The sequence below is a fragment of the Sprattus sprattus genome (assembly GCF_963457725.1).
Source record: "Sprattus sprattus genome assembly, chromosome: 8".
Lineage (NCBI taxonomy): Eukaryota > Metazoa > Chordata > Actinopteri > Clupeiformes > Clupeidae > Sprattus > Sprattus sprattus.
This window is the reverse complement of record NC_137927.1, coordinates 26,462,890-26,485,926: the sequence shown is the minus strand read 5'-3', so window position 1 is coordinate 26,485,926 and position 23,037 is coordinate 26,462,890. Positions and strand designations below refer to the sequence as shown.

At 47.2% G+C, this 23,037-nt stretch overlaps 2 protein-coding genes across 2 annotated transcripts in view; one reads left to right on the top strand and one right to left on the bottom strand.

Annotated features, from left to right (window-relative positions):
* Positions 1-763: 763 nt before the first annotated feature.
* On the top strand, positions 764-2,843 carry stard5 (StAR related lipid transfer domain containing 5; the record flags this gene model as incomplete). Its single annotated transcript, XM_080843272.1, has 6 exons — positions 764-853; positions 1,014-1,063; positions 1,254-1,386; positions 1,569-1,686; positions 2,288-2,381; positions 2,699-2,843. The coding sequence occupies 6 exons, from the start codon at positions 764-766 to the stop codon at positions 2,841-2,843; spliced, it is 630 nt and encodes a 209-aa protein (XP_080699398.1).
* A 1,507-nt stretch (positions 2,844-4,350) lies between these two features.
* il16 (interleukin 16) overlaps positions 4,351-23,037 on the bottom strand; it is a 20,785-nt gene continuing 2,098 nt past the window's right edge. Inside the window, exons 2-22 of the mRNA XM_080843078.1 lie at positions 21,120-21,601; positions 19,709-19,842; positions 19,452-19,584; positions 18,890-19,006; positions 18,550-18,634; positions 17,735-17,886; positions 17,289-17,399; positions 16,897-17,011; positions 16,404-16,477; positions 15,852-16,080; positions 15,379-15,496; positions 12,881-13,013; positions 12,604-12,691; positions 11,137-11,666; positions 10,227-10,338; positions 8,584-9,973; positions 7,761-7,935; positions 6,338-6,439; positions 5,960-6,200; positions 5,394-5,522; positions 4,351-5,195 (exon numbers count right to left, since the gene is read on the bottom strand). Coding sequence (XP_080699204.1) covers positions 5,011-5,195; positions 5,394-5,522; positions 5,960-6,200; positions 6,338-6,439; positions 7,761-7,935; positions 8,584-9,973; positions 10,227-10,338; positions 11,137-11,666; positions 12,604-12,691; positions 12,881-13,013; positions 15,379-15,496; positions 15,852-16,080; positions 16,404-16,477; positions 16,897-17,011; positions 17,289-17,399; positions 17,735-17,886; positions 18,550-18,634; positions 18,890-19,006; positions 19,452-19,584; positions 19,709-19,842; positions 21,120-21,601 — 4,835 coding nt within the window. The 3' untranslated portion in view covers positions 4,351-5,010. The remainder of the gene's footprint in view (positions 5,196-5,393; positions 5,523-5,959; positions 6,201-6,337; positions 6,440-7,760; positions 7,936-8,583; positions 9,974-10,226; positions 10,339-11,136; positions 11,667-12,603; positions 12,692-12,880; positions 13,014-15,378; positions 15,497-15,851; positions 16,081-16,403; positions 16,478-16,896; positions 17,012-17,288; positions 17,400-17,734; positions 17,887-18,549; positions 18,635-18,889; positions 19,007-19,451; positions 19,585-19,708; positions 19,843-21,119; positions 21,602-23,037) is intronic.

Below are 23,037 nucleotides of genomic sequence, written 5' to 3'. Positions count from 1 at the left end.
TTTGTTTATGAATTGTGTTATTATCAGTGCTGTGACAAATGGTGTTGTAATGCACACAAAAATGTATATTAAAATGGCATTTGTGTTTGCATGTTGCTTATCGAATTACTGTGCCTTAAAAATATGGATAAAACACTGTTTGGTTGACTAATAAAAAAGTCTGCGGAGATACTGCCTTGAGTAGCTTACTGATGTCTGAACAATGTGAAATGTTTCCCAAAACATGCCGAGATAAAGATTCCTTGCAGGTCTACTAATGAGTGGACTTTGACAGAGTCGCCTTGTTTCAAGACGTACTACATATCCCAGCGTGCCTTGCGCAAGGATGCTCTTCAGACCAAGGAAGTGTTCATTCATTTTTTTGAACAGTTGAAATGTACCGATACCACTCAGCTGATGTATTTAGCTACAGTTGATAGCCATTTACGCAATATATGAGAACAAATGTTCGTTTTAGTAGTTCAGACAGGCAAAATAATTAATCGATCATCATTAGCTTCTCGCCTGCTGAATTGTTTCCAGCGTCGCATAGATCTGTTCCAAACCTGTACCTGTGTCAAACGATAGCTAATTGTAGATAATGCAAATTGTCTGTTGTTGTGATTTAAGGATGTTTAACATCTGTTTTAAGGTTGTTACTGAATAATTGTAAATGCTTTGCTAAATGATTTTCCGATCACCGATTGCTTTGAAGTTGAACATAGTCCAGCGTAGGTCAACTATTTACTGCTAGCTGGCTAGCAAAAATTGTCTTTATTCAAACATGGAATTCCAGGAAAGAGCAAATACAGTTGCCGATAACCTTTTCAGCTACAGCAAAGATCAGTCTGGATGGAAAGTCTGTAAAAAATCGGTAAGTAGGTTATTTTTATTTGTCCATTTTTGATATTATAACGAGTTTGATGACGTGTAATAGCGTGACATGACAGTGGTCCCCCTCCCCCTTGTTCCACTCTTACTGATGTGGCGGATTCTATAGAAAAGATAACTTACCCGGATTTATTTTGGTTTAGAATGACGTTGTTGTATGTTGGCGACCATCAACAGAATTTCCCGGGAATGTGTAAGTATTTACATTTTCAAATCTTTGTTCTGTGCCTTGAAGTATGAAATGTGTTCAAAGTGATACAGCCTACACTTCACCCAAGTAAAAGGCCTCATGGATTCTAGTTATACAACACCGGTAGTCGGATGTTATGTATATTTCATGTGTTTGGGAAATGTATATTTAGCATATATAATGCTATCAACAGGTACAAAGGTGAGGGTGTAATTAATGCGTGCCCAGAGAAGGTGTGGGAATGCTTGAAACCCGAACCCAATGGCATTCGTGTGAAGTGGGACAGCAATGTCAAGAAGTTTGAGCTGATTGAACAAGTCACTGAGGTAAATCTCACCACGGTGCACAGACAGCTGACATGAGTCCAACACTTAATTATTGGAAAGATAGGGCACTCACATTTCCACCACAACCATTAAAATTCCCTCTCCTGCTGTCATATTCGTGTTGCCTGCTTCACAACTGAACCGAACCCAGACAGTCTGCCCTGTTTCCCACTCTATCACAGGACATCGCAGTGTGCAGAACCGTTACTCCTTCGGCAGCTATGGGTATTATATCACCACGAGACTTTGTAGACGTTATTTTAGTTAAGCAGTACGAAGATGGCACCATAACGTCAAATGGTGCGTAATAATATTCCTTAATTGTCTGAATTACGCTTTTCATCTGTAATCTTTTGTCATTTTCTTATTGTTATGTGTTGTTGTCAGGTATTCTGAGTTTTTTCATGTATCCATAGCTGATCTTCTATAGCTCTTGCGAGATAACATGTATTCTATATTTTATTGCTGTAGAAAATGTGTAAAAACTTACAAATATGTCCAAGACAAGATGAAGAACTTAATATTTTAAACACCCTTATTCTTCTACTTGGTTTTAGTTTGTCAAGGTATTTATGTGTAATCTGCAGTACTCTGAAACCGAATAATTTTAAACACCCTTATTCTTTTACTTGGTTTTAGTTTGTCAAGGTATTTATGTGTAATCTGCAGTACTCTGAAACAGAATAATTTGAATAATCCTCACAGGCGAATGTTTTGAGCGGCCATGATAAGTTGCCGTGATTCCAGAACATTTTGAATTTAAATCCATGATCTAAACCGAGATGCTGCTGCTGCTGCTGCTGCTGTTGTGCGTGGTGTATGGTGCATGCATTCAGACCTGCCCACACTTGTCCATATGTTTGTCTGTCCGTTATTCACGCTTTGCTTTTGATTTCTTTAGCAACCCACGTAGAACACCCTAGCTGTTCTCCTCAGGCTGGCTATGTCAGGGGCTTAAATCATCCATGTGGGTGCTTCTGTGCTCCAATCCCGGGGTGAGTGAAGCCTGAGTCATGGCTGCCTGCCATGCTGTCCGACTGCTGTGCTGTGGCGAGGGCTTGTTGTGGTTGCAATGAGCAGACAGGCAGTGGCAGCAGAGAGTCAGACACTGTTAGCACTAGACACTTACAGGCACTGGTAGCATTGCTAGCATGCACATAGGTTCAAGGCCTGGCCAATTATAGAAATACCTTGAGGTTTTATTTGAGATTTGAGTATGAAATTTGACAGGTTAGTTCAGATGTTTAAAATAGGAATGGAAAGAGGGGGAGCTTTGTAGTGATACGTGGTCTGTGTCTCTTCTGTTCCACAGGGAACCAGGCAAAACCCAAGTTTATGCCTTCTTCCAGACAGATCTGGGAGGCTTGCTTCCGCGCTCTGTCGTGGACTCGTTCTTCCCATCCAGTATGACGGAGTTCTACAACAACCTCAAGAAAGTAGTGAAGTCTCTGAAATAGCACACAAAGCTGCAGCCGCGAGGAAACGGTTCACCCGACAGTCCGCAAGAGATTAGGATATCTTTTATGATTTATTTCCTAAGATAAGGTTTTTTGTGTTTATTAAGGGAAATTGTGTTTGACCAAGACGGTATAAGAAGAAATGTTACCTCTGACTTTGTATAAAAACGGTTCACATTAACTAATGTAAGCAAAATTATATATAAAGCATGTAATGTTTTTTTTTTTTATTGGAAATCTGGACCAGAAAGGGACATGATGATTCATTTTCTTAAATAATTTTAACCGCACAAATTACACACTCCTATACATTTCTTGTTTATAATGAAAATCATTCCTTTTTATAGATATTGATTCATATATGAGGCATATTCATAGGGTCTGCACAGATCATATGGAGTGGAGGTTTTGCTGTTATTTTCCAAACTTAAAAAAAAAGAATCCTCATATTTATCTGTATTTGTTCCTGAATATGAATGATATGTTTCACACTACATCCTTAGTACAGGTCCTTGTCGCTTCTTGTTTACATTTCAGTAAATATTTGCAAAATCATGAAAGAAAAGAAAAGGTCAAGAGGGCATAGTGGTAGACATTTACCATGTTATCTGGAAACCTGCTGAATGGCCAGTTGTGTTATCTGGCGTGTAACTGGACTCAATCCCTCAGTTGAGTGTGTCCTTTGCCATTTACACTGTGATCAATGGTTTTTATGTAAGGGAGCATGACTGTGTGACCTAGTCTTGGTGTGTTTGCACCGCTCAATGTTATGTACTCTATCGTCAGTGATATGCATGATCTCCAACACAGTTGCAAAAAGAGCCATATGGTCGGATGATCGGTGTAAGCCTAGCATCCCATCAATATTCGTTTTGCGAGGAGTAACTGCCTGCCTTTCATAGTTGCATTCTGTTAGAATAACTGTACCATGGCCTTGTTTGTGTGCCAAAACCAGGTGATATTTCTGTTGTTAGAATTTGCTCTGTCTGAATTGGCTCTGTGGTCAGCACCACATAATGTGCTCAGTGGCTATAGGTTATCAATACTAATTATTTCAGTCATTTGTTTGGTCGGTTGGTTGGTTGTTTCAGTCCGTGTTGAATGCTGTGTTTGATTCCTCCACATTGAAATCAATTGCTGCTATGGAAGGTGACTTATATGTACTGTATGTTAACTTGCTGGTACCTGACAGAAAAAAAAATCAGATCACTTCTATAAAACACTCCTGAGACTTTTGTATTTTACCAGCGTCCATAATAAAAAAAAAATACCACACTATCCACCAAGAGTGGGTGTTTGCATGATGGTGAATGGTAGCCGCATCCTGTATTTTATTGTTACTGTGAATTTATAGTCAAGACTCAAAGTTTACTCTCAAGGTTTGAGTCATTTTTATTTGATTTCATCCACAAATCAAACATTTTAATAAGCTTTATTATCTTATTTTTTTTTTTTACTTTGTGCAAAACAAATATGTAACATTGCTGTAAACAACACAAAAGCTGACTTACATGGGGAGAATGGGTTGTCAGACTTGACTTGAAATAATTGTCTTGATTTTTCAGAAAAATAACAAATTGGATATCTTATATTGATAGCTTTGGGCACATTTTAGGATTTATGTTGGACCCATCGCACTGTTAGACAAACCAGTCTTTGGTCTACACTGAAATGTTATCCAGTCCTGGGTGAGCTACATTGGATGTAAGTAGGCATTTTGAAAACAGCAAACATTACAGGGTCCAAATCTGACTTCCATTATTAACATGTAATATTTAAGGCAAGATTTTAAACAAAACAAAACAATTCATAGTTCATGGTTAAATATATTTTTCTCCTAAATGTCCTGTACATAGTCTGTGCAAATTTTAGAGGTTAACCTGAAATTGAACAGGTTTCCAATATCCCTGAACATGACAATTGAACAGTACGAAAGCTGTGTTAGCAGAGTACCTCCAAATGCGACGCACGTTAAAGTGCCCACGGGAAGCCACCCTGAGCAGTTAGTGAAAAAAACACATCCTTACACACACTAAAATCCTCTGTATGAGTGACCAAACTGACCTGTCTTTATGAAGTACTTAGTAATCTGTATAGAATCTGTAATTATTTTTGCCTTTATTGAGTGTGTGTAATGTTTTGGTAATGTGTGGTGAAATAGGTGGGTTCACGCTGCCTCCTTTTCTCCATCCTGCTCTTCGCTCTTCCTCCTTATGATAGCTGTGAAGGGTCCCTCTGGCAGCGCCTTTACGAGGTTCCAGGCCTCAAAGCGTGTGAGGCCCTGCAGGGACGAGTCTGCAACCTGCAGCACCTCATCCCCAACCTGCATCCCTCTCTGCTCAGCAGCTCCACCTGTTGGTCAAAGCCAGCACTGTTAGCCAGACCCACCCTTTTTCAGGTTAAGCGTTTACATTTACATTTAGTCATTTAGCAGACGCTTTTGTCCAAAGCGACGTACAAGGGAGACATCCTTCAGCCCTAAAGCAGCGTGAATTTTGAAAAGAGTAATGTGTTCTTTTTGTAATATTCATGTGACTGTGGTCTCTGCACCTGTGAAGACCCTGCTGACGGTCAGCGGCCTGTCCCCATGGATGGAGCCCTTTCCTCCCTCCAAGCTGAACCCAACTCCCCCCGCATTCTTCTCCATGGTCAGCGTCACAACGTCACCTGTTTCATCCGCTAGTGAATAGGAGAGAGAGGGAGAAGAAGAGCAAGTTTGAGAGGGCTTTATTTGTCCAAACAGCGCTTAAAGTGGACCTCTTATCCACATTTTCACTGTTCACTATTTCATTTTTGAGGTCTACTGGAATAGATTTACATTCTTCAACGACCCAGAAACAATTTTTTTCCTCATACTGGAAAAAGATCAGCTCTGCAAACGATAACATCATTGTCAATCATCTCTGGGCGACACGCATTTGTGTTACGAGATTGTGTCATCATGATGCAGCAGAGGAAAAGGCTCGAATTCCAATAGGCGTTTCAGGCAGTTGAGAAAAGTGGTTTCTGCAGGAGAGATTTCCTGGCTCCATTCCTATGGTCTATATTGACTCAAACGCTCTAGCCATGGTGAGTGAGTGTAAAGACCGGGAGTGGCTGTGCTTTCTGCAACTCACCCGTGAAGGAGTTGTCTACGCCCGCGCTGCCTCTGCTGCCGCTGCTGCCCGCGCCCGTGCCGTCCCTGCTCTTGCACACCACCACCACCGCCTGCCTGAGGCCGCGTGCTTGCCTGAGCGTGGCCGTGGCATCGTTATGGGTCACGTTCTTCAGTGTCTGCCCGTTGATGGACAGCACCTCGTCGCCCTTCTCGATGGTGCCCTCCTGCGCGGCCAGTCCACTCGGGAACACGCGATGCACCTACACACACACACACACACACACACACACACACACACACACACTTGTTTGACTTGCTTAACTGATAGATAGATGGATACTTTATTGATCCTGAGGAAAATTAAGGTGTGTACTGTGCTAAGAGGGTTGTCACTCACTGTTGTCGCTTTGTTCTCCAGGTCTATCCCACCTGCGATGCTAAAGCCCAGACCTACTCCTTCCTCCTTGTGTAAGATCACCACGTGGATTTCCTCCAGTTGCTGTGTGGAGACAGAATGAGGCCACATTTGAGGATGTGCAGGGATGTTTTCCTCAGCACCTTTTAGAGACCTACTTGAGATTCAGCCCGTCTGATTCACGTGTATGGTTGTACGTCCTGCTGGAGTGTGAGTATTCTAAACCTATAAACAATGTTTTTAAAAGCAAAGCATCTGTTATATATATGTCAGAGAATCATCTCCATTCATTGAGAGATTAGAGTTTTATTTCCTTCTAAATAACAGCTGGCTGCAGGATAACTTCCAGTCCAGATGGCTCCCTGTGTCTCAGTGAAGCAGCAGAGTTTTGCACGGGCCAAGGGGTACACACAAGCATCTTGCCTTCACCTCAGCCCTCACACACCAGACGGGCATTAACAGCTGTCTCTTCAGCTAACCCATCCCTGCCCTGGCACCAGATGGACAGCTGACGATTAGCTCTCCCCCACCCCTGTTTGCCCTGTTGCTGTATGGCAGCAGAGTGGCTTGATGCACTGGTGGTGCAGTGGGATCTGTCAGGATTCTAATTGGAACGGAGGGGAGACTCAGGCTGAAGCCCGTTACAGAGCGTGGTGCTGCAGAGAGAGAGAGAGAGAGAGGGGATGATGACGCATCGAGTGTGGAAATGTCTGCAGATGTTGTGCAGCTCCCAAGTCCTCCTCGGGGAGGGAGAGAGTGAGAGAGGGAGGGAGGGAGGGAGGGAGGGAGGGAGGGAGGGAGAGAGTGAGAGAGGGAGGGAGGGAGGAAAAAGCCATTGCTGCGTGGAGGTTTTTGATTACCCCAACACACGGAAATGAAGGCAGAAACACAATACACGCTCTTTTGCCCCCCCCCCCACACCCCTCCCTGAAAGCTTTTTGCCGTAGGTAGCACACACTTTTCTTCTGCTGCCAAGGGAGCTTTTGAAATGCCAGCTGCACTCTGTCTTCGGAGCTAATGGCCTCTGTAGTGGCATAACAGAAGCTTGCCTGGTTCCTGTGTCTACACGGTGCCACAGCTTACAGGGTTTTGAAGAATAAAATGTCAGTTGCCTTTTGTTTATCTTTCAGGCAAACCGATAATCTGCAAAGCCACATCAAGCCCAAAGGGGTTTTTGGAGGTATTCATTCCCCCACCACACCAGTTAAGGCCTTTTTGTAACTGCGTGTATTTATATGTGCGGATATATTTTTACGTATACATTTAAAAACATTGTATTTCATGCATAATATTGTAAAATGCATTGCACAGGGTGTATGTTTACATGTCTCTCTATTGTAGCACATCTGTGGTTTAAGGTATGGCGGTGTGTGCTATTGAGAATAACAAAAGCGTGTAGGCTTACCTTCAGAGTCTCCTCGTCCAGTGCCTTGACCTCTTCAATCATCCGGTCAACCTCTTCCTGGGGAATGGCTGAAATCATGGACTGAGCGCAGGCGGAGGAGGGTGTGGTCTGGGCCCTGACCTCACCCGTGCCATCTTCACCCCGTCCGATGGTGCACTCTCTGAGCTCGGCCAGGCTGGGTGCCCAACACAAGAAACACAGTGAGAACTTCAAACAGGCCTGAGGCTCTTATCAGTACAGTCCCATACCTGGCATGGGGACATGCTTTAACAATTTGGTCTGTGTGTTCAAAGCATTCCACCTAGGATGGTTGCAGTTGTTTTTTTTGTGCTTGGTTCAACCTAGATAAGTGGACAGAATCGACACGTTCATCTTCCTGACACCGCAAGAGCTGTATTTCCTCCCTGGGCTTTATGTAAAACAAGACCAATATCACAAATGTTCCCTTCCTTTTCACATGCTGGAATATGATACAGTACTAGCTCCTATATTAGATCAACACCAAAGAGGAGAAGAAAAAAAAGATTCATGGAGATTCAAAAAAAAGTCACAGTACATTCACAAAAAAGCAAAACCTTGCATTCTACAAGTAAGGCAGCATATTCTAGACTATTAGCCAAGGCCTTCCCCATGGAGGCTTGTCCATGGGCTTAAACTTGAAAGAGTTGGACTTGATCTTGATGACATTTACCTCAGCTGTGTTTCAGTGTGAGCTATGCAGTAGTGATAAACATGGTGCACTGACTTGAAAGAGGCCGTTTGTTAAACACAGTCTTATCTTGTAAGGGTCATGTGGAAACAACAAAAGTGTATTCATCCATACCTTACAGAGAATCCCTTCTCATTGTTGTCAGCTGCAGGGGATAGGGGCACCTTGTCTGTCATTTCTTGGTCTTCAGAGTCGGTTGTCAACGCAGCATGAGTAGGCCAAGGATTACCAGGCCTGATGCAGGGCGACTGAGGCAGGGACTGCATAGACCGCATAAGGGCATTGGACACCTGGTTACTGAAGGACAGGATCTTCCCCAGGCTCTCCCCATCTAGGCCCTTAACACCGGTATACTCTGGAGATGGGGAGGCATTCAAGGGCAGGCTTTGAGTCCTCAGGCTGGCCTGGTGTGGTGCATCTCCTTCGGACGCCGGTGGCTTGTCAGACACGGTGCCCTTTGAGCTGCTGGCTCTTCTGGGGCAGTGAGTCGAAGCGGATGACTCTGCAGGAGAGGCTGTTTCCTGATCTGCATCGGAAGTGGTTGCTTCATCGGAGGGGCTGGTGGAAGACTCCTCAGTGGGCTCCTTATCCAGTGTGGTTCGGCAGACCTCTGGCTCTGGGTCTTTTGAAGGTTCCTCAGAGGGCTGGTCAGGAGTGACCACTGGTTCTGGGTCTTTTGAAGGTTCCTCAGAGGGCTGGTCAGGAGTGACCACTGGTTCTGGATCTGTTGAAGGTTCCTCGGAGGGCTGTTCAGGAGTGACCACTGGTTCTGGGTCCTTTGAAGGTTCCTCGGAGGACTGTTCAGGAGTGACCACTGGTTCTGGGTCCTTTGAAGGTTCCTCGGAGGACTGTTCAGGAGTGAGCTCTGAGGTGACAGTAGCAGGCTGTGGCTCCTCTTTATCAGTGGTGCATTTCAAAGCAGTTGGGCTTCCTCCTGGTGTACTCGTGTCAGAAGAGACAGGGGTTCTGCTCTGGCACGTGGTTCTCTCCACTGCTGGCAGTGACGTTGGTGTAGCCACTCTCCTGCTACTCCGCTCGGACCCTTCCGGGCTGGAGAACGTCTCAAAAGAGTGAATCCTCTGTTTGAGAGACGATTTTGATGGAGTAGACCGCAAATTTACCCCGAATGTCCTGCTAACACTTGGACTCTTGTTTTCTGTAGGTTTCAGCTGTTCTGGGGGAAGTTGCCTGTTCTTGTTCAGGCTTTTGCGGAACCACGTAGGCTTGGGAGCCACTGGGGGCCCCTTTTTGGCACTGGGGACTTCCTCAGGCACGGTTGAAGCACTCTGTGGTTCAGACACGCCGTTGGTGTCTGCCGTTTCCATTTCCTCTGGCTCAGTATGGTCGGCCATGGTGGATGGGGTGGGGCTGGGCTGGTTCTCTGGGCTGTCGGAAAGCCTGACCCAGGGGTCCTGCAGCTGATCTGGGGTCACCTCCACACAGGCCTGGCGTCTCAGGGCCGCCCTCCGGTTCTGGCAGCAGATGTGACTGGGTGACTCAGTACCTGAGCATAAGCACTACAATATTAACATCCTATGCCCGTGTGTTGATTACTAATATTTTCAAATGATGAACCATTTTTGCTCCGCTTGATGCACAGCTAGCTCAAGAATTCTTGAATGCACATTTTGTGTAGGGTGACAAAAACACACAGCATTAAGTATGCTTTGCAGCGCTTGGTAGGATGTTAAAATATCAATTCAAATCGATTCAGGAAAGGCTCGTATTATAAGCAACCTGTATGCTATGGTTCATACCTGTTTCTCCTTGTAAGCTCCCTTCTCGGTTGGAGCACTCGATCACATCACAAGTGTCTTGGACTGAATCGCTGCGAGCTGCTTTAGTTCCCCCTGAGTGCTCGCTCGTTTCCTGTGACACAAACAGGAAATGAGAAAAGTCATCTTGTCACCGACCACAAAAGGTGTAGTAATGCAACAGTTTAGCGCCGTGTCGACATGCATCACACACACAAACTCGATACAAAACACATCAGCATGCTCTTCTAGTCCAGCAGCCAAACAAAGTAATAGGATCAGGATGCCATCCCACTAAGTCCACTGACATCACTTGACTCACATTTAAATGGATAAACAAACACATCAGGCCATAGCTCAGTTGTCAGTCCAAAAGAGTAGTCGTGCAACAAACATCATCCAAATCAAAAACAACAATGTGATGTGAACATACATTTTTAAACACTAGCCTTGAAATCTTTACCAAAGCCTTGTATACACTGCAGAGAAACTGCAAGCATGTGGAAAGACAAAAATGACATCAATGGTGAGATTACAATCTTGGTCATCGGGGCTTCAAAACACAAATATGTGCATGATATTGAATTAAGATAGTGCTATGCAGTGGATGGTGTTAAGATAGTCTATTAGAAAATGAAAATGGTCTGCACTATGTTGAACCTGCTGAGGCTGCCATGTTATGAAACACACCCCCTGCCAGTCAGCGTCCATATAAGGGAAACATTTCTGTTGCTCTTCCTCTTTTCACATGTGTGTCAATCTGAATGAAGATAGTTATCACCCACAAGTCCTATTACAGTTCACTGTTGACAGTGGTCCAAGCCAAAATTAAATACCCTTTAAATTAGCAATCTGGGCTATTTTATTGTACATGAGAGCAAGATGAATGTGTTTTTCGAGGTACTCTGCATACCTGACAGTTCTGTGAGGGGAGCAGATCCTCTTCTCTGAGGGGCGAGTCCCGGCTGGATCCGCTTGTGTCTGTCAGAGGCTCCTCACTGGTGACGTCCTCCTGTCTGCAGCACCTCTTAGGAGGGGCCGGTGGCCTGGGCTTGGATCCCCTGGGGCCCCCAGTGACCACGTCCAGAGGCTGCTGACATGGGAAGTTTGCTGGCGAGTTGTAAGGCACATTATAGTCATCGTCACTGTACGTGGGAGGCAGTCTGCTGCCGGATACCACCTCCGCTCTGGGAAGAGTGGCGGAGGCCATAGAGACGTCCATGCTGTGGACACGGGCCACCACGTCAGGCTGCTGCTGGGGCGGGGCCGTGCCCCCCGGGCCCCCTGGACCCCCCGGGCCGCACCGCTGGCTGTAGGCTCCCTCGCTGCAGGAGCGGGTCATGGCCTTTTGGGCTCGGCGAGCGGTCAGCTGATTGAAGCTCCGCTCTGGACATCGCTCGCACTTCTGCTTCCCATGGGGACAGGACTCCTGGCGTCTCAGGCCTGCAGGGAGGAGACAGGGTGAGGTGTGGTCAAAATGACTTACAGACAACTGGAGTGGTACTGCAGATTTATTAACGATATCGGGAGCATTGTTACAAGCAATCCATGTTCATGAAATGTTCAACAACAATGCCCACACATCTCTGGGCAAACCCATCTCTTATACCTAAAACCCCTCCCTCGGACTATTACACTGTGGCCTCCTTGCCTCCCCAAAGATAAGAATATTTACATAGGATCCCCTTACCTCCAAAGCCCTGTGTGACACTCTGTGCTCATATAGACCTTACACGACAGGTCAAACAGAATACATGGCCACACTAAGTTACCAATTCAATTCATGTTATACTATGGAATACTATACTAACCTAATTCATTAAATGAGAAACATATACATTTTATCCTACAGAGGTCCTCACAGCACAGCAGGGCCAAGGAGAGAGGCGGGGATGACACTGTTGGCTTAAGGGGAGTTGGTCTAACTGTTGGTTCTAAAGCGGAATCTTTAATCACCTACAGCAGCCATTATTTTTAAAAAGGAGAGAATAAAATACAGCACACAATTTTGGAGGGGTAGGAAATGGCCTCAGTGTTTTATTTAATATATGAGATAAATGCAGAGCTCTTGCTAAGTACCAGCCATTATTGTTCATTATGTGGAACAAAGTGTTGGCTTTCTTTGAGATAAATCTGTGAATTTGAAAATTATGCTATGGTCAAGGGAGGGGAAAATCCACCTACGATTAATCACAGAATTTCATCCATTAAAACACAGCGCGACATAAATTTTCTTAATAATATGTTTCATAGAGCGGCTATATTGATTAAACAAAACTGCGATCAGAGGCAGTCTCTCTCTCTCTCTTTCCTCTCTCTCTTCCTTCCTCCCTCTGTCTTACTCTCCACTTCAATGGCTCTTTTAGTGTTTATGACATACCCTCCATGCTCCATTGACTCTTGTCTTTCTTCAGCTTGCTGTTCTCCACAGCCTGTGCTATGGCCTCATTGAGCTGCTGTTCAGAGACCTGCGGACACAGAGCAGAGCACAAACACACGGTCAGAAGCAGGCCTACCGGCTGTGTGTGTGTGTGTGTGTCTATGTGTGTGTGTGTGTGCGTGTTTGTGTGTGTGTGTGTGTGTGTGTGTCCTGGGTCTGAGGAGCGGAGCTGGACGGGTCTCTCTGTCTCTGGGTGGCAGAGTCAGACGGTACGTACATTTGGGTCGGGGTGGCGACTGATGATGACTTGAACTGGGCCCGGGTTGCACTGACTCAGAACCGTGTAGACATCATTCAGTGTCATGTTGCAAACCACTGTGTCGTTGATTTCCATGATCTCATCTCCACATCTGAAGGAAGGCCATGAAAGACAGAGAGTGTGAGGGAGAGGGAGAGGGAAGGAAGGAGTTGGGTTGGGATCGAACAGACTCAGTTAGCTAGCATCTATGCGTCGCTCACCTGAGACAGAGAGTGTGAGGGAGAGGGAGAGGGAAGGAAGGAGTTAAGTTGGGAGTGAACAGACTCAGTTAGCTAGCATCTATGCGTCCCTCACCTGAGACAGAGAGTGTGAGGGAGAGGGAGAGGGAAGGAAGGAGTTTGTTTGGGAGTGAACAGATTCAGTTAGCTAGCATCTATGCGTCGCTCACCTGAGACAGAGAGTGTGAGGGAGAGGGAGAGGGAAGGAAGGAGTTGGGTTGGGAGTGAACAGACTCAGTTAGCTAGCATCTATGCGTCGCTCACCTGAGACAGAGAGTGTGAGGGAGAGGGAGAGGGAAGGAAGGAGTTGGGTTGGGAGTGAGCAGACTCAGTTAGCTAGCATCTATGCGTCGCTCACCTGAGACAGAGAGTGTGAGGGAGAGGGAGAGGGAAGGAAGGAGTTGGGTTGGGAGTGAACAGACTCAGTTAGCTAGCATCTATGCGTCGCTCACCTGAGACAGAGAGTGTGAGGGAGAGGGAGAGGGAAGGAAGGAGTTAAGTTGGGAGTGAACAGACTCAGTTAGCTAGCATCTATGCGTCCCTCACCTGAGACAGAGAGTGTGAGGGAGAGGGAGAGGGAAGGAAGGAGTTTGTTTGGGAGTGAACAGATTCAGTTAGCTAGCATCTATGCGTCGCTCACCTGAGACAGAGAGTGTGAGGGAGAGGGAGAGGGAAGGAAGGAGTTGGGTTGGGAGTGAGCAGACTCAGTTAGCTAGCATCTATGCGTCGCTCACCTGAGACAGAGAGTGTGAGGGAGAGGGAGAGGGAAGGAAGGAGTTGGGTTGGGAGTGAACAGACTCAGTTAGCTAGCATCTTTGCGTCCCTCACCTGAGACAGAGAGTGTGAGAGAGAGGGAGAGGGAAGGAAGGAGTTGGGTTGGGAGTGAACAGACTCAGTTAGCTAGCATCTATGCGTCCCTAACCTGAGACAGAGAGGGAGAGGGAGAGGGAGAGGGAAGGAAGGAGTTTGTTTGGGATCGAACAGACTCAGTTAGCTAGCATCTATGCGTCGCTCACCTGAGACAGAGAGTGTGAGGGAGAGGGAGAGGGAAGGAAGGAGTTTGTTTTGGAGTGAACAGACTCAGTTAGCTAGCATCTTTGCGTCCCTCACCTGAGACAGAGAGTGTGAGGGAGAGGGAGAGGGAAGGAAGGAGTTTGTTTTGGAGTGAACAGACTCAGTTAGCTAGCATCTATGCGTCGCTCACCTGAGACAGAGAGTGTGAGGGAGAGGGAGAGGGAAGGAAGGAGTTTGTTTGGGAGTGAGCAGACTCAGTTAGCTAGCATCTATGCGCCCCTCACCTGAGACAGAGAGTGTGAGGGAGAGGGAGAGGGAAGGAAGGAGTTGGGTTGGGAGTGAACAGACTCAGTTAGCTAGCATCTATGCGTCGCTCACCTGAGACAGAGAGTGTGAGGGAGAGGGAGAGGGAAGGAAGGAGTTGGGTTGGGAGTGAGCAGACTCAGTTAGCTAGCATCTATGCGTCGCTCACCTGAGACAGAGAGTGTGAGGGAGAGGGAGAGGGAAGGAAGGAGTTGGGTTGGGAGTGAACAGACTCAGTTAGCTAGCATCTTTGCGTCCCTCACCTGAGACAGAGAGTGTGAGAGAGAGGGAGAGGGAAGGAAGGAGTTGGGTTGGGAGTGAACAGACTCAGTTAGCTAGCATCTATGCGTCGCTCACCTGAGACAGAGAGTGTGAGGGAGAGGGAGAGGGAAGGAAGGAGTTGGGTTGGGAGTGAACAGATTCAGTTAGCTAGCATCTATGCGTCCCTCACCTGAGACAGAGAGTGTGAGGGAGAGGGAGAGGGAAGGAAGGAGTTAAGTTGGGAGTGAACAGACTCAGTTAGCTAGCATCTATGCGTCGCTCACCTGAGACAGAGAGTGTGAGGGAGAGGGAGAGGGAAGGAAGGAGTTGGGTTGGGAGTGAACAGATTCAGTTAGCTAGCATCTATGCGTCGCTCACCTGAGACAGAGAGTGTGAGGGAGAGGGAGAGGGAAGGGAGGAGTTGGGTTGGGAGTGAGCAGATTCAGTTAGCTAGCATCTATGCGTCCCTCACCTGAGACAGAGAGTGTGAGGGAGAGGGAGAGGGAAGGAAGGAGTTGGGTTGGGAGTGAGCAGACTCAGTTAGCTAGCATCTATGCGTCGCTCACCTGAGACAGAGAGTGTGAGGGAGAGGGAGAGGGAAGGAAGGAGTTGGGTTGGGAGTGAACAGACTCAGTTAGCTAGCATCTATGCGTCGCTCACCTGAGACGGCCATCCATGTGGGCCACAGACCCAGGGGACAGCGTGTGGATGTAGATCCCCGGGCAGCCCTCGGTAGAGGGCACACAGCACAGCCCAATGCCCAACCCCACACCAGCCTCTGCAACACACACACACACACACACACACACCACAATTAGGCTCATAAGAAAGGTTGCATTTACCTGACAATTTTGCGCAGAAATGTCACACCATCACAATGCGCAAAAGCACTTTCTGTAAATGTATAGATACGTCACATATATAATAAAACCTTTTGATACAAATTGAACACAGACAAAGTAATCATCAGTATAGGCTTAGCGCGTTTTTATTTTGATCAAACTATATTGTTGCTACTATCAAACAGGGACTGACCATTTCCAAAGCCCTCTCCCTGCCACCCTAGCTAGCCCTGTGGAAGCCAGACTACAGAGGACCTCTGTGAACACCTCAGGCAGCTGGGCTGGCCGTACCCTTATGTAGCGTGATCTCCATGATGATGCGGTCGCGTGGCTTGGTCCCCGCCTGGTTGCCGGGCGGCAGGGTTAGGTCGCTCATGTCGGCGCTGACGCGGCTGATGGCCGTGCTGGAGCTGAGGGAGCGCGAGCGGCACAGCTGGGCCACCTGAGCCTGGCTGCTGGACAGGGCCCCCACCCGCAGACTGGTGCGTACCACCAGCGTCAACAGACCCTTCTTTATCTGCTGCTCAGGAGGAGGGAGAGGGGAGGCCGAGAGGGGAGGTGAGGGAGGGAGGGAGAGAGAGAGAGAGAGAGAGAGAGAGAGAGAGAGAGAGAGAGAGATGGTCACTCGAACCAGAGTGCAGCAACAGAGTCTCTCTATTTGAGCACCTGGGCCAGAGTAAGAAATAGTGTTCATGTTGTTCACACTACCTACAAACGATTTAGTCATTTTCAGAGTATCATTTTCAAACATTGCAGCAATACTTCCATATCTTATCTAAATATCCATAACATACATACACAGTACACGTAAAGTGGTATTTTGTAAAAGAGCTTGGGCCTCACTTTGAATCTGTGTAATGCCTCCTCATGGGTCAGCCCGTGCAGTGACTCTCCATTCAGCTCCAGGACCTCATCACCTGTGGAACATGGCACACGATAAGCTTATTGTGCTGACCCCTCTTCATCACCTGCGGAACATGGCACACGATAAGTGTAACATGGTTATGGCACAATCTGGCCCATTGCTGACCCCTTTTCATATTGAGAGTCCAGATACGTGCTTAACCACTTGATCTGCCCCCAAAAAAAAAACATTAGGCCACTCATCCATGACCCATTCAACAGTGGCAAACTTTGTGAAAGCAGGGAACTGTGTGCGATTCTGTTGGGAGGTGTGTGTGTGTGTGTGCGTGTGTGTGTGTGTGTGTGTGTGTGTGTGTGTGTGTGTGTGTGTGTGTGTGTGTGTGTGTGTGTGTGTGTGTGTGTGTGTGTGTGTGTGTGTGTGTGTGTGTGTAGATAGGAGATTCATTAGCTAATGGGCATGTTTTTGAGTTACCTTCTTGCAGTCTCCCGTCTGCAGCAGCTGCCCCCCCGGGGAAGATGGTTTTGACGTAGATGCCCATGGGGCCATACATGCTGTCCTTTCCCCCAACGATGCTGAAGCCCAGACCCTGGACAGAACCCACACACAAGGGGTCTGTTATTCAGCTGCCCAGTTTGGCACAACTTTAGGTTATCAGCACAGTCCCATAGGAAAAGAAGCTACAGTATATTGATCTTAGTTCGAGTTCAAAATGATATGTATTACTTCTTTTGCCTTAACTTGCCCCTTGTGTAATGTCAAGTGTAGGCCTACTCTTGTCCAAGAGATTTTTGCAAGTTCATTAACGTTAAAGTATACACTATGCTACTAAAATGAAGTGTGTGTGTGGAACAGTGGGTAAGAACCTTGCCGTGGCCCTTCATGAGCACGATGTTGCAGATGATGAACGCTTGAACACTGCTGCTGAAGTGGACCAGGTGAGCGGAACTCAGCGAGCGAGACGGCTTGGGTACGACCTTCAAACAGACGATTGGTCAGGAGGGGGCGTTAATAACTCAATTACAGCAACAAAAATGTACGGAAATATTAGCATTCTACAAAGCAGTCTTCTCTTTGCTTCTCCAGCATCTGCTGTTATGGCCCTGAACTTCCCGCAAGAGGCCATTACGTAATTAGAAACATAATCACATCAGGGTGCATGAAATTACTAGACGACAATGGCCAGGTCTATGTTCTGTTCTGTTGCCTGAGCAGTATTTGATTTGGTCATCGGCACGTGATCTGTGCTCTGCTGCCAGAAGACGCTCCAGCTTGAGATCCGAGGTCGATGCAGATGTTGCTCCTGGCTCACCTGTGAAACTCCATGGGGAAATTCCAGCTGCTGGGAGAGGGACTTCCTGTTCCCGTACAGTCCGCCGCCCCCTCCGTGATGGTGACTCCGATACAGCTCCGGCGTTTTCATGATGATGGTGTCCAAGTCTCCTATCCAGTAAGGGTGCACACCTTAACAGCAGCAGTCACACAGGCAGAGAGTGGTCAGTCTCAGAGGTGACTCTGTGAGAAGCGACTGAAAGAGCGTCTACAGTACATTTAGTCATTTAGCAGACGCTTTTATCCAAAGCGACTTACAAGGTATGCACATTTCTACATTTTACACTGATGGCAAACTGCACATCAGGAGCAACTAGGGGTTCAGTGTCTTGCTCATGGACGCTTCGACAGGGAATTGAACCAGCAACCTTCTGAATACTAAACGACTTCACTACCAGCAGTGGGTTGGTTTGGTTCTCTATTGGGATCTTCAGGTTCCTCTGAATGAGTGATGAATGAGTGAATGCCATGCAAATCATCAGAGTGTTGTTGTTGGTTGGCCCTCTGTCCGTATGTGTGGTGTATTTTTTATTTTTGGCTTTTTTATGCCTTTAATTGATAGGTAAGTGAAGAGTGGGACAGGAAATGAGAGGGCGAAGAGGTGGGGAGTGGACAGGAGAAATGACATCGGGCCGGATTCAAACCTGTGTCCTCCATGGGCGTCAAGCTCAAATGTGGTCGAGGCTACTGTGTGAGCTACAGTGCCCCCCTGTGTGGTGTATTTTGAACCTCCATCATGTACTAGATTATGGTGTAGGTGTGTCTCTCTGGTGGAATGTGAGCGAGTCCCCTTACTGGCAGTTTGGCCTTGTGTGGTTTGCTCTGCAGCCTCTGTCTCGCTGCTCTTCCCGCTGTCCTCTGTGACCTCCACGATGGGAATCTGTTCAGCATTAAGGCAACAATGTGATGCGCACAACCAAAACAATTGGTGATTTACTAGCAACGCTTGGGACTTGAATGCATTGTGAATCAAACAGTTGCATTTTGTCCAGATTTTACATGTTTTGCAGTATTTGATTTGTAAACAGAAAAAAGCAATCCATCAAATGATGAAATCGAACAAACCCACAGGATACAGTCAGTCTCATTAGTCCATTTGGTAATTAAGAAGATAGATGGCGCTGGAGATACCCACCCCAAGGTTGGTGTGTCCCACTGTCTCCTTGTCTCCATAGCTGAGGCCGGACTGAGACTCTGCAGGATTAAGTGAGGCGGTGGGATGTAAGCTGCTGCCGTTGGAGGGAGATTCATCCTGCAGACAAATACATTTGGATTCTTTCAAAATGTCAAAATCCAGTCATGGCTTTAAGCCAGTCATAACAAACTAAATATTAGTGATGAACTAGTTTGTTTTGAAATGAAGCCATTCAGACTGAAATGAGTGTAAGGTCCTGCATGTTCCAAACCAGTGATTGTTCTGCAGCTGCCTACATTCTTCGCCTCATTAAACAACATCATTCCAATTCCTTCAAGATCTGCCCTTAATGCACAACTTCATAAGCACATTTTATAAACAGCATGTTGTTTGGGTTCTTGGTCTATTTTTCTTCCCCTTTTTGACAACAGAGGGGTTTGTTTTGAAAGCTCTCTCTGTAATGAAGCCACCATTCATTGCATACTGCGTGGGCAGTACACTTTTTTTTCTTCTGGTCAGATTGCGTGGTGTTGTGGGAGGGAATGTGCTGTGCATGCCTTACATCAGCGCAGCTCTTAATGTGAACAGCATTCAGCGCCAACTGCCTCCCTGCTTCCTCCTCTGTCTGTGCGTGGCCATTTATCATCTGCCCATTAAACGGGGCCAGCTTGATCCCAGGTTGAACGCTGCCGTCCCTGGGGAGAGACGAGAAGGAAACAAACAGCTCCATTAGTTCACTTCCATAGGCTCCTTCAGCAGTGTGCTCCCCCCCCCCCCCCCCCCCCCCCCCCCTCAAGAGTGCCAGTGTGTGAGCCCTACCTGAGTCTGTCGTCGCCAGCGTGCCCTTGGCAAACACTGAGGCCTTTGTCCAGCGGCCGCAGCCTGTTATCACCCAGTGGTGGTCCCAGACCCTCTTCGCCAGTCGCTACACACATTCTCCAGATACTGCTTTCCTGTTTCAATACAGGCATCCCAGTGTGAAAAAACAAGGGCTCTCCTATTCTGGGTCATAAAGAGCCGGTTTAATGATCAAATCAAGACCCTAAGCCAACATTTTGGAAGCTGAGAAAATGTATACAGGGCCGAAGTGCTTTGCTAACCTATGGATGTATATTACTTGTAATGCTATGCTTAAGTAAGAATTACTGTTATGAAATGATAATTGAGTATTAATAAAGTATTACAACATGATAAAAAGGGAACTTCAGAGAAAACAAACACAACCAAACGAAACAAAATAACAGGCATTAAAGCATTGTTTTTGAAGGCCACTGAGCATTTTCAATTGAATTTCTTTCTTTGGCCATGCCCTGGCTTCTTTCAAGTCTGACAATGAATGGCATACTGACTAACTAAATGTAATCCACTGATGTTGCCTCTTTGAAACAAAACAACTGTTCTGGCTTGGGTGTGTATCTCCACAGCCACGTTGGCGTTTTGGGCCGCCATGACTGCAGCCTCCGCCTGTGACACAGCCGTGATCAGAATCCGTTATTGGCGTATCGAGCCGTGTCCCAATAGGCCTCGGGCGCAGACCTGCTGTTTGGCGGGATCTGGTGGCCATGACATCACTGGAATGTCTTATGAGACCTGCGCAAGTCCAAGTTAGTTCTCCCTCCGAGGCCAAAACAAAAAGCTCTTTTGTGTGAATCAAATGAGTGCAGTGCAACCCCTCATGTTGAGGACATGTGATCGTGATTCACTTTACAGACAGAGCCACAAACATAGACAGGATAGAGGACACAAACTCCTTGAAAATATGGAGCCATAGTTGTTCTACTCCCTCTGTTTTGCATTAGCAGTTTAGCAAGTTTTGGCTGCTCTGTCTTTAACAGTTGTTTCAAATATAAAGTGGTTTCTCCATATTTCAACAATGAATCTGATCTGGGGAGCAAAGCTGTTGTAATTAGCAATTTGTGAAGCACTGTTAAATGACCGCATACTGGGCTGTTCAGCTGAAGCTCCAAGTAGCTGCTTAACATTCAGCCATTCATAAAAAAAAAACTAACATTATCAAATAAAATCATCACTGTGTTAAAATGTCCCAACACAGTTCCCTACTAAAGGCATTACAGCATTTGTAAACTTGGTAGTAATGTTTTGAGTTTGAGGTTAATGCTTACAAAGTCCATTAAAGTACATCTTGCTTGAAGCCATCCAGTGCTACAGAGCATACTGACAGGAGAAACTTATTATGTGCAACACAGCCTAGTAAAACAGGCAGCCATACCTTTATGGAGAAGGACCTTCTCATGTTCTTTTTGCCGTCCTCGGCTCTGTGTTGTCCTGCAGGCAGAGGTGCCTGTGCGGAGGTGGTGGTGGTGGTGGTGGTGGTGGTGGCGTTCGGGATGAGGATGTACTCCGAGCAGCGCAGCGCTCCATCCTCCGGCGTCCCCCAGGTCCTCTCCCCCCGGTGGGCCTCCCACGTCTCGCTGCACCTCTCGTCGGGGCTGGAGCCCTCGTCGCTGGTCTTGGAGTTGCAGAGGATGAGCGAGCGCGACAGGATGGCCAGCTTCTTGGAGCGGTGATGGCTGGAGCTGGCCCTGCCCGCCCCGGGGCTGCCGCGGAGCTCCATCCTCCTGGCCGCGCTGGCCGCCTTGCGTCTGTGCGGATGCTGCTGGTAGTGCTGGTAGTGGTGGGTGTATCTGGGAGGCACGGCAACGGATGATGGGTTCCTGCCCGGCTGCAGGGCTAATGGATGGGGATGAGGCTCTGCGGAGAGCAATTAGAAGATTCAGTTAGGAGCTGGGGCGCGCCTGTGTCATAAGTGTTCTGAGAAAAGTGCTGAGGCACGGGGCAGATAAGAGCTCTTTTCTTCCCCTGGCCGGCCGGCCGTGCCCCTCATGACTGCTCCTCGGCCCTGAAAGCTCTGCAGTCAGTCAGGGAGGAGTGCTGGAGAGTTCCCCTCACTCACGTGGATGCCAGAGCTTCACAAATATCTCAGTCACGCTAACTTAACATGTCAACATACTGATGTCATACTGGAGTGGATATGTGTATTTTATATTGGCTTACAAACATATAATAATATAGCTATAATCCAACCTAAGATACAATACAAAGGTTGTTTTCAGGCTGACCTAATCTATTGCGCAATCTTGAAACCCACAAGTATATTGCATTAAATTCTGTTGTCAATTTTCATTATACAGGTTTTACATGCTTCTCTTGCTTGCTTTATTGATGACAGACTGCTGTGTGCTTCTAGGGAGCTCCACCATGAAGTCGGTCACATCCATTTGACCAGCCTTCCACTGCTCCCTCAGAGACCAGAAAACATTCACTCTCTTTGGTCTCAGTATCGTCTGTTTACTTTGCAGTGTTACCACGTGTATACTGGCTACTGTAATCCACCAGCAATGCAGCTAACGCTCTCAAGTCAGCCACTGTTTACATTAAGGCTCTTAAATGGGAACATAAACATTCCTACATAACAGGGTGCAGCTTAAATGTAATAGCGTGTGACACATTCTCAACTTCACTGTGCCTGAAGCGCTGCGCCGGACCAGCCATGGAGCTTGCAAGAATGTCAGATCTGATAGGGTGCTAAAAAGTCCCTCCGCCCCGACACACACCTCACACACTGTCTGCCTTCATGGGATATGTCTCCTTATCCCCATTCTCTTCCCCAGTGTGCATATGAAATTGAAATAGGGCTTCCTGACTTGAGTGTGTGCAGTGGGCCACCAGCACAAACAAGGGGAATATTATGACAGCCCCAACCACCGGCCGCCACATTTTGTCAGCACTCCTTGCTCACATGTCCTGCCCAGTGGCCTCCGTGTTTGGGCAGGTGGGCGACCGTGCTCCCCCCCCCCGCCTCTCCGTGACTTCAAATGCCGCACAAACACCCCTGCACTCTGAGAATAATACGACTCGTTGGTGTGATGTAAGTTACCGCTCTGTGGGGAGCCCCTCATTAGCCACAGAGATGTAAATCTAGCCGACACGTGGCTGCACCACCACAACCGCACCGCACCGCACGGCCCCCATTGGGGTTTAGACAGGTGGGGCTGTGCTTTAGAAGGGCATTAACGTTGGCGTGGAGTATAAAGAGGAGGTGTGGAAGTGATTTCTGCTAGGGCATTAGCACTAAGGCTAGCTGACTGGGCCTTTGGTGGCGGCCATCACCTCAGAACCATGTGCCG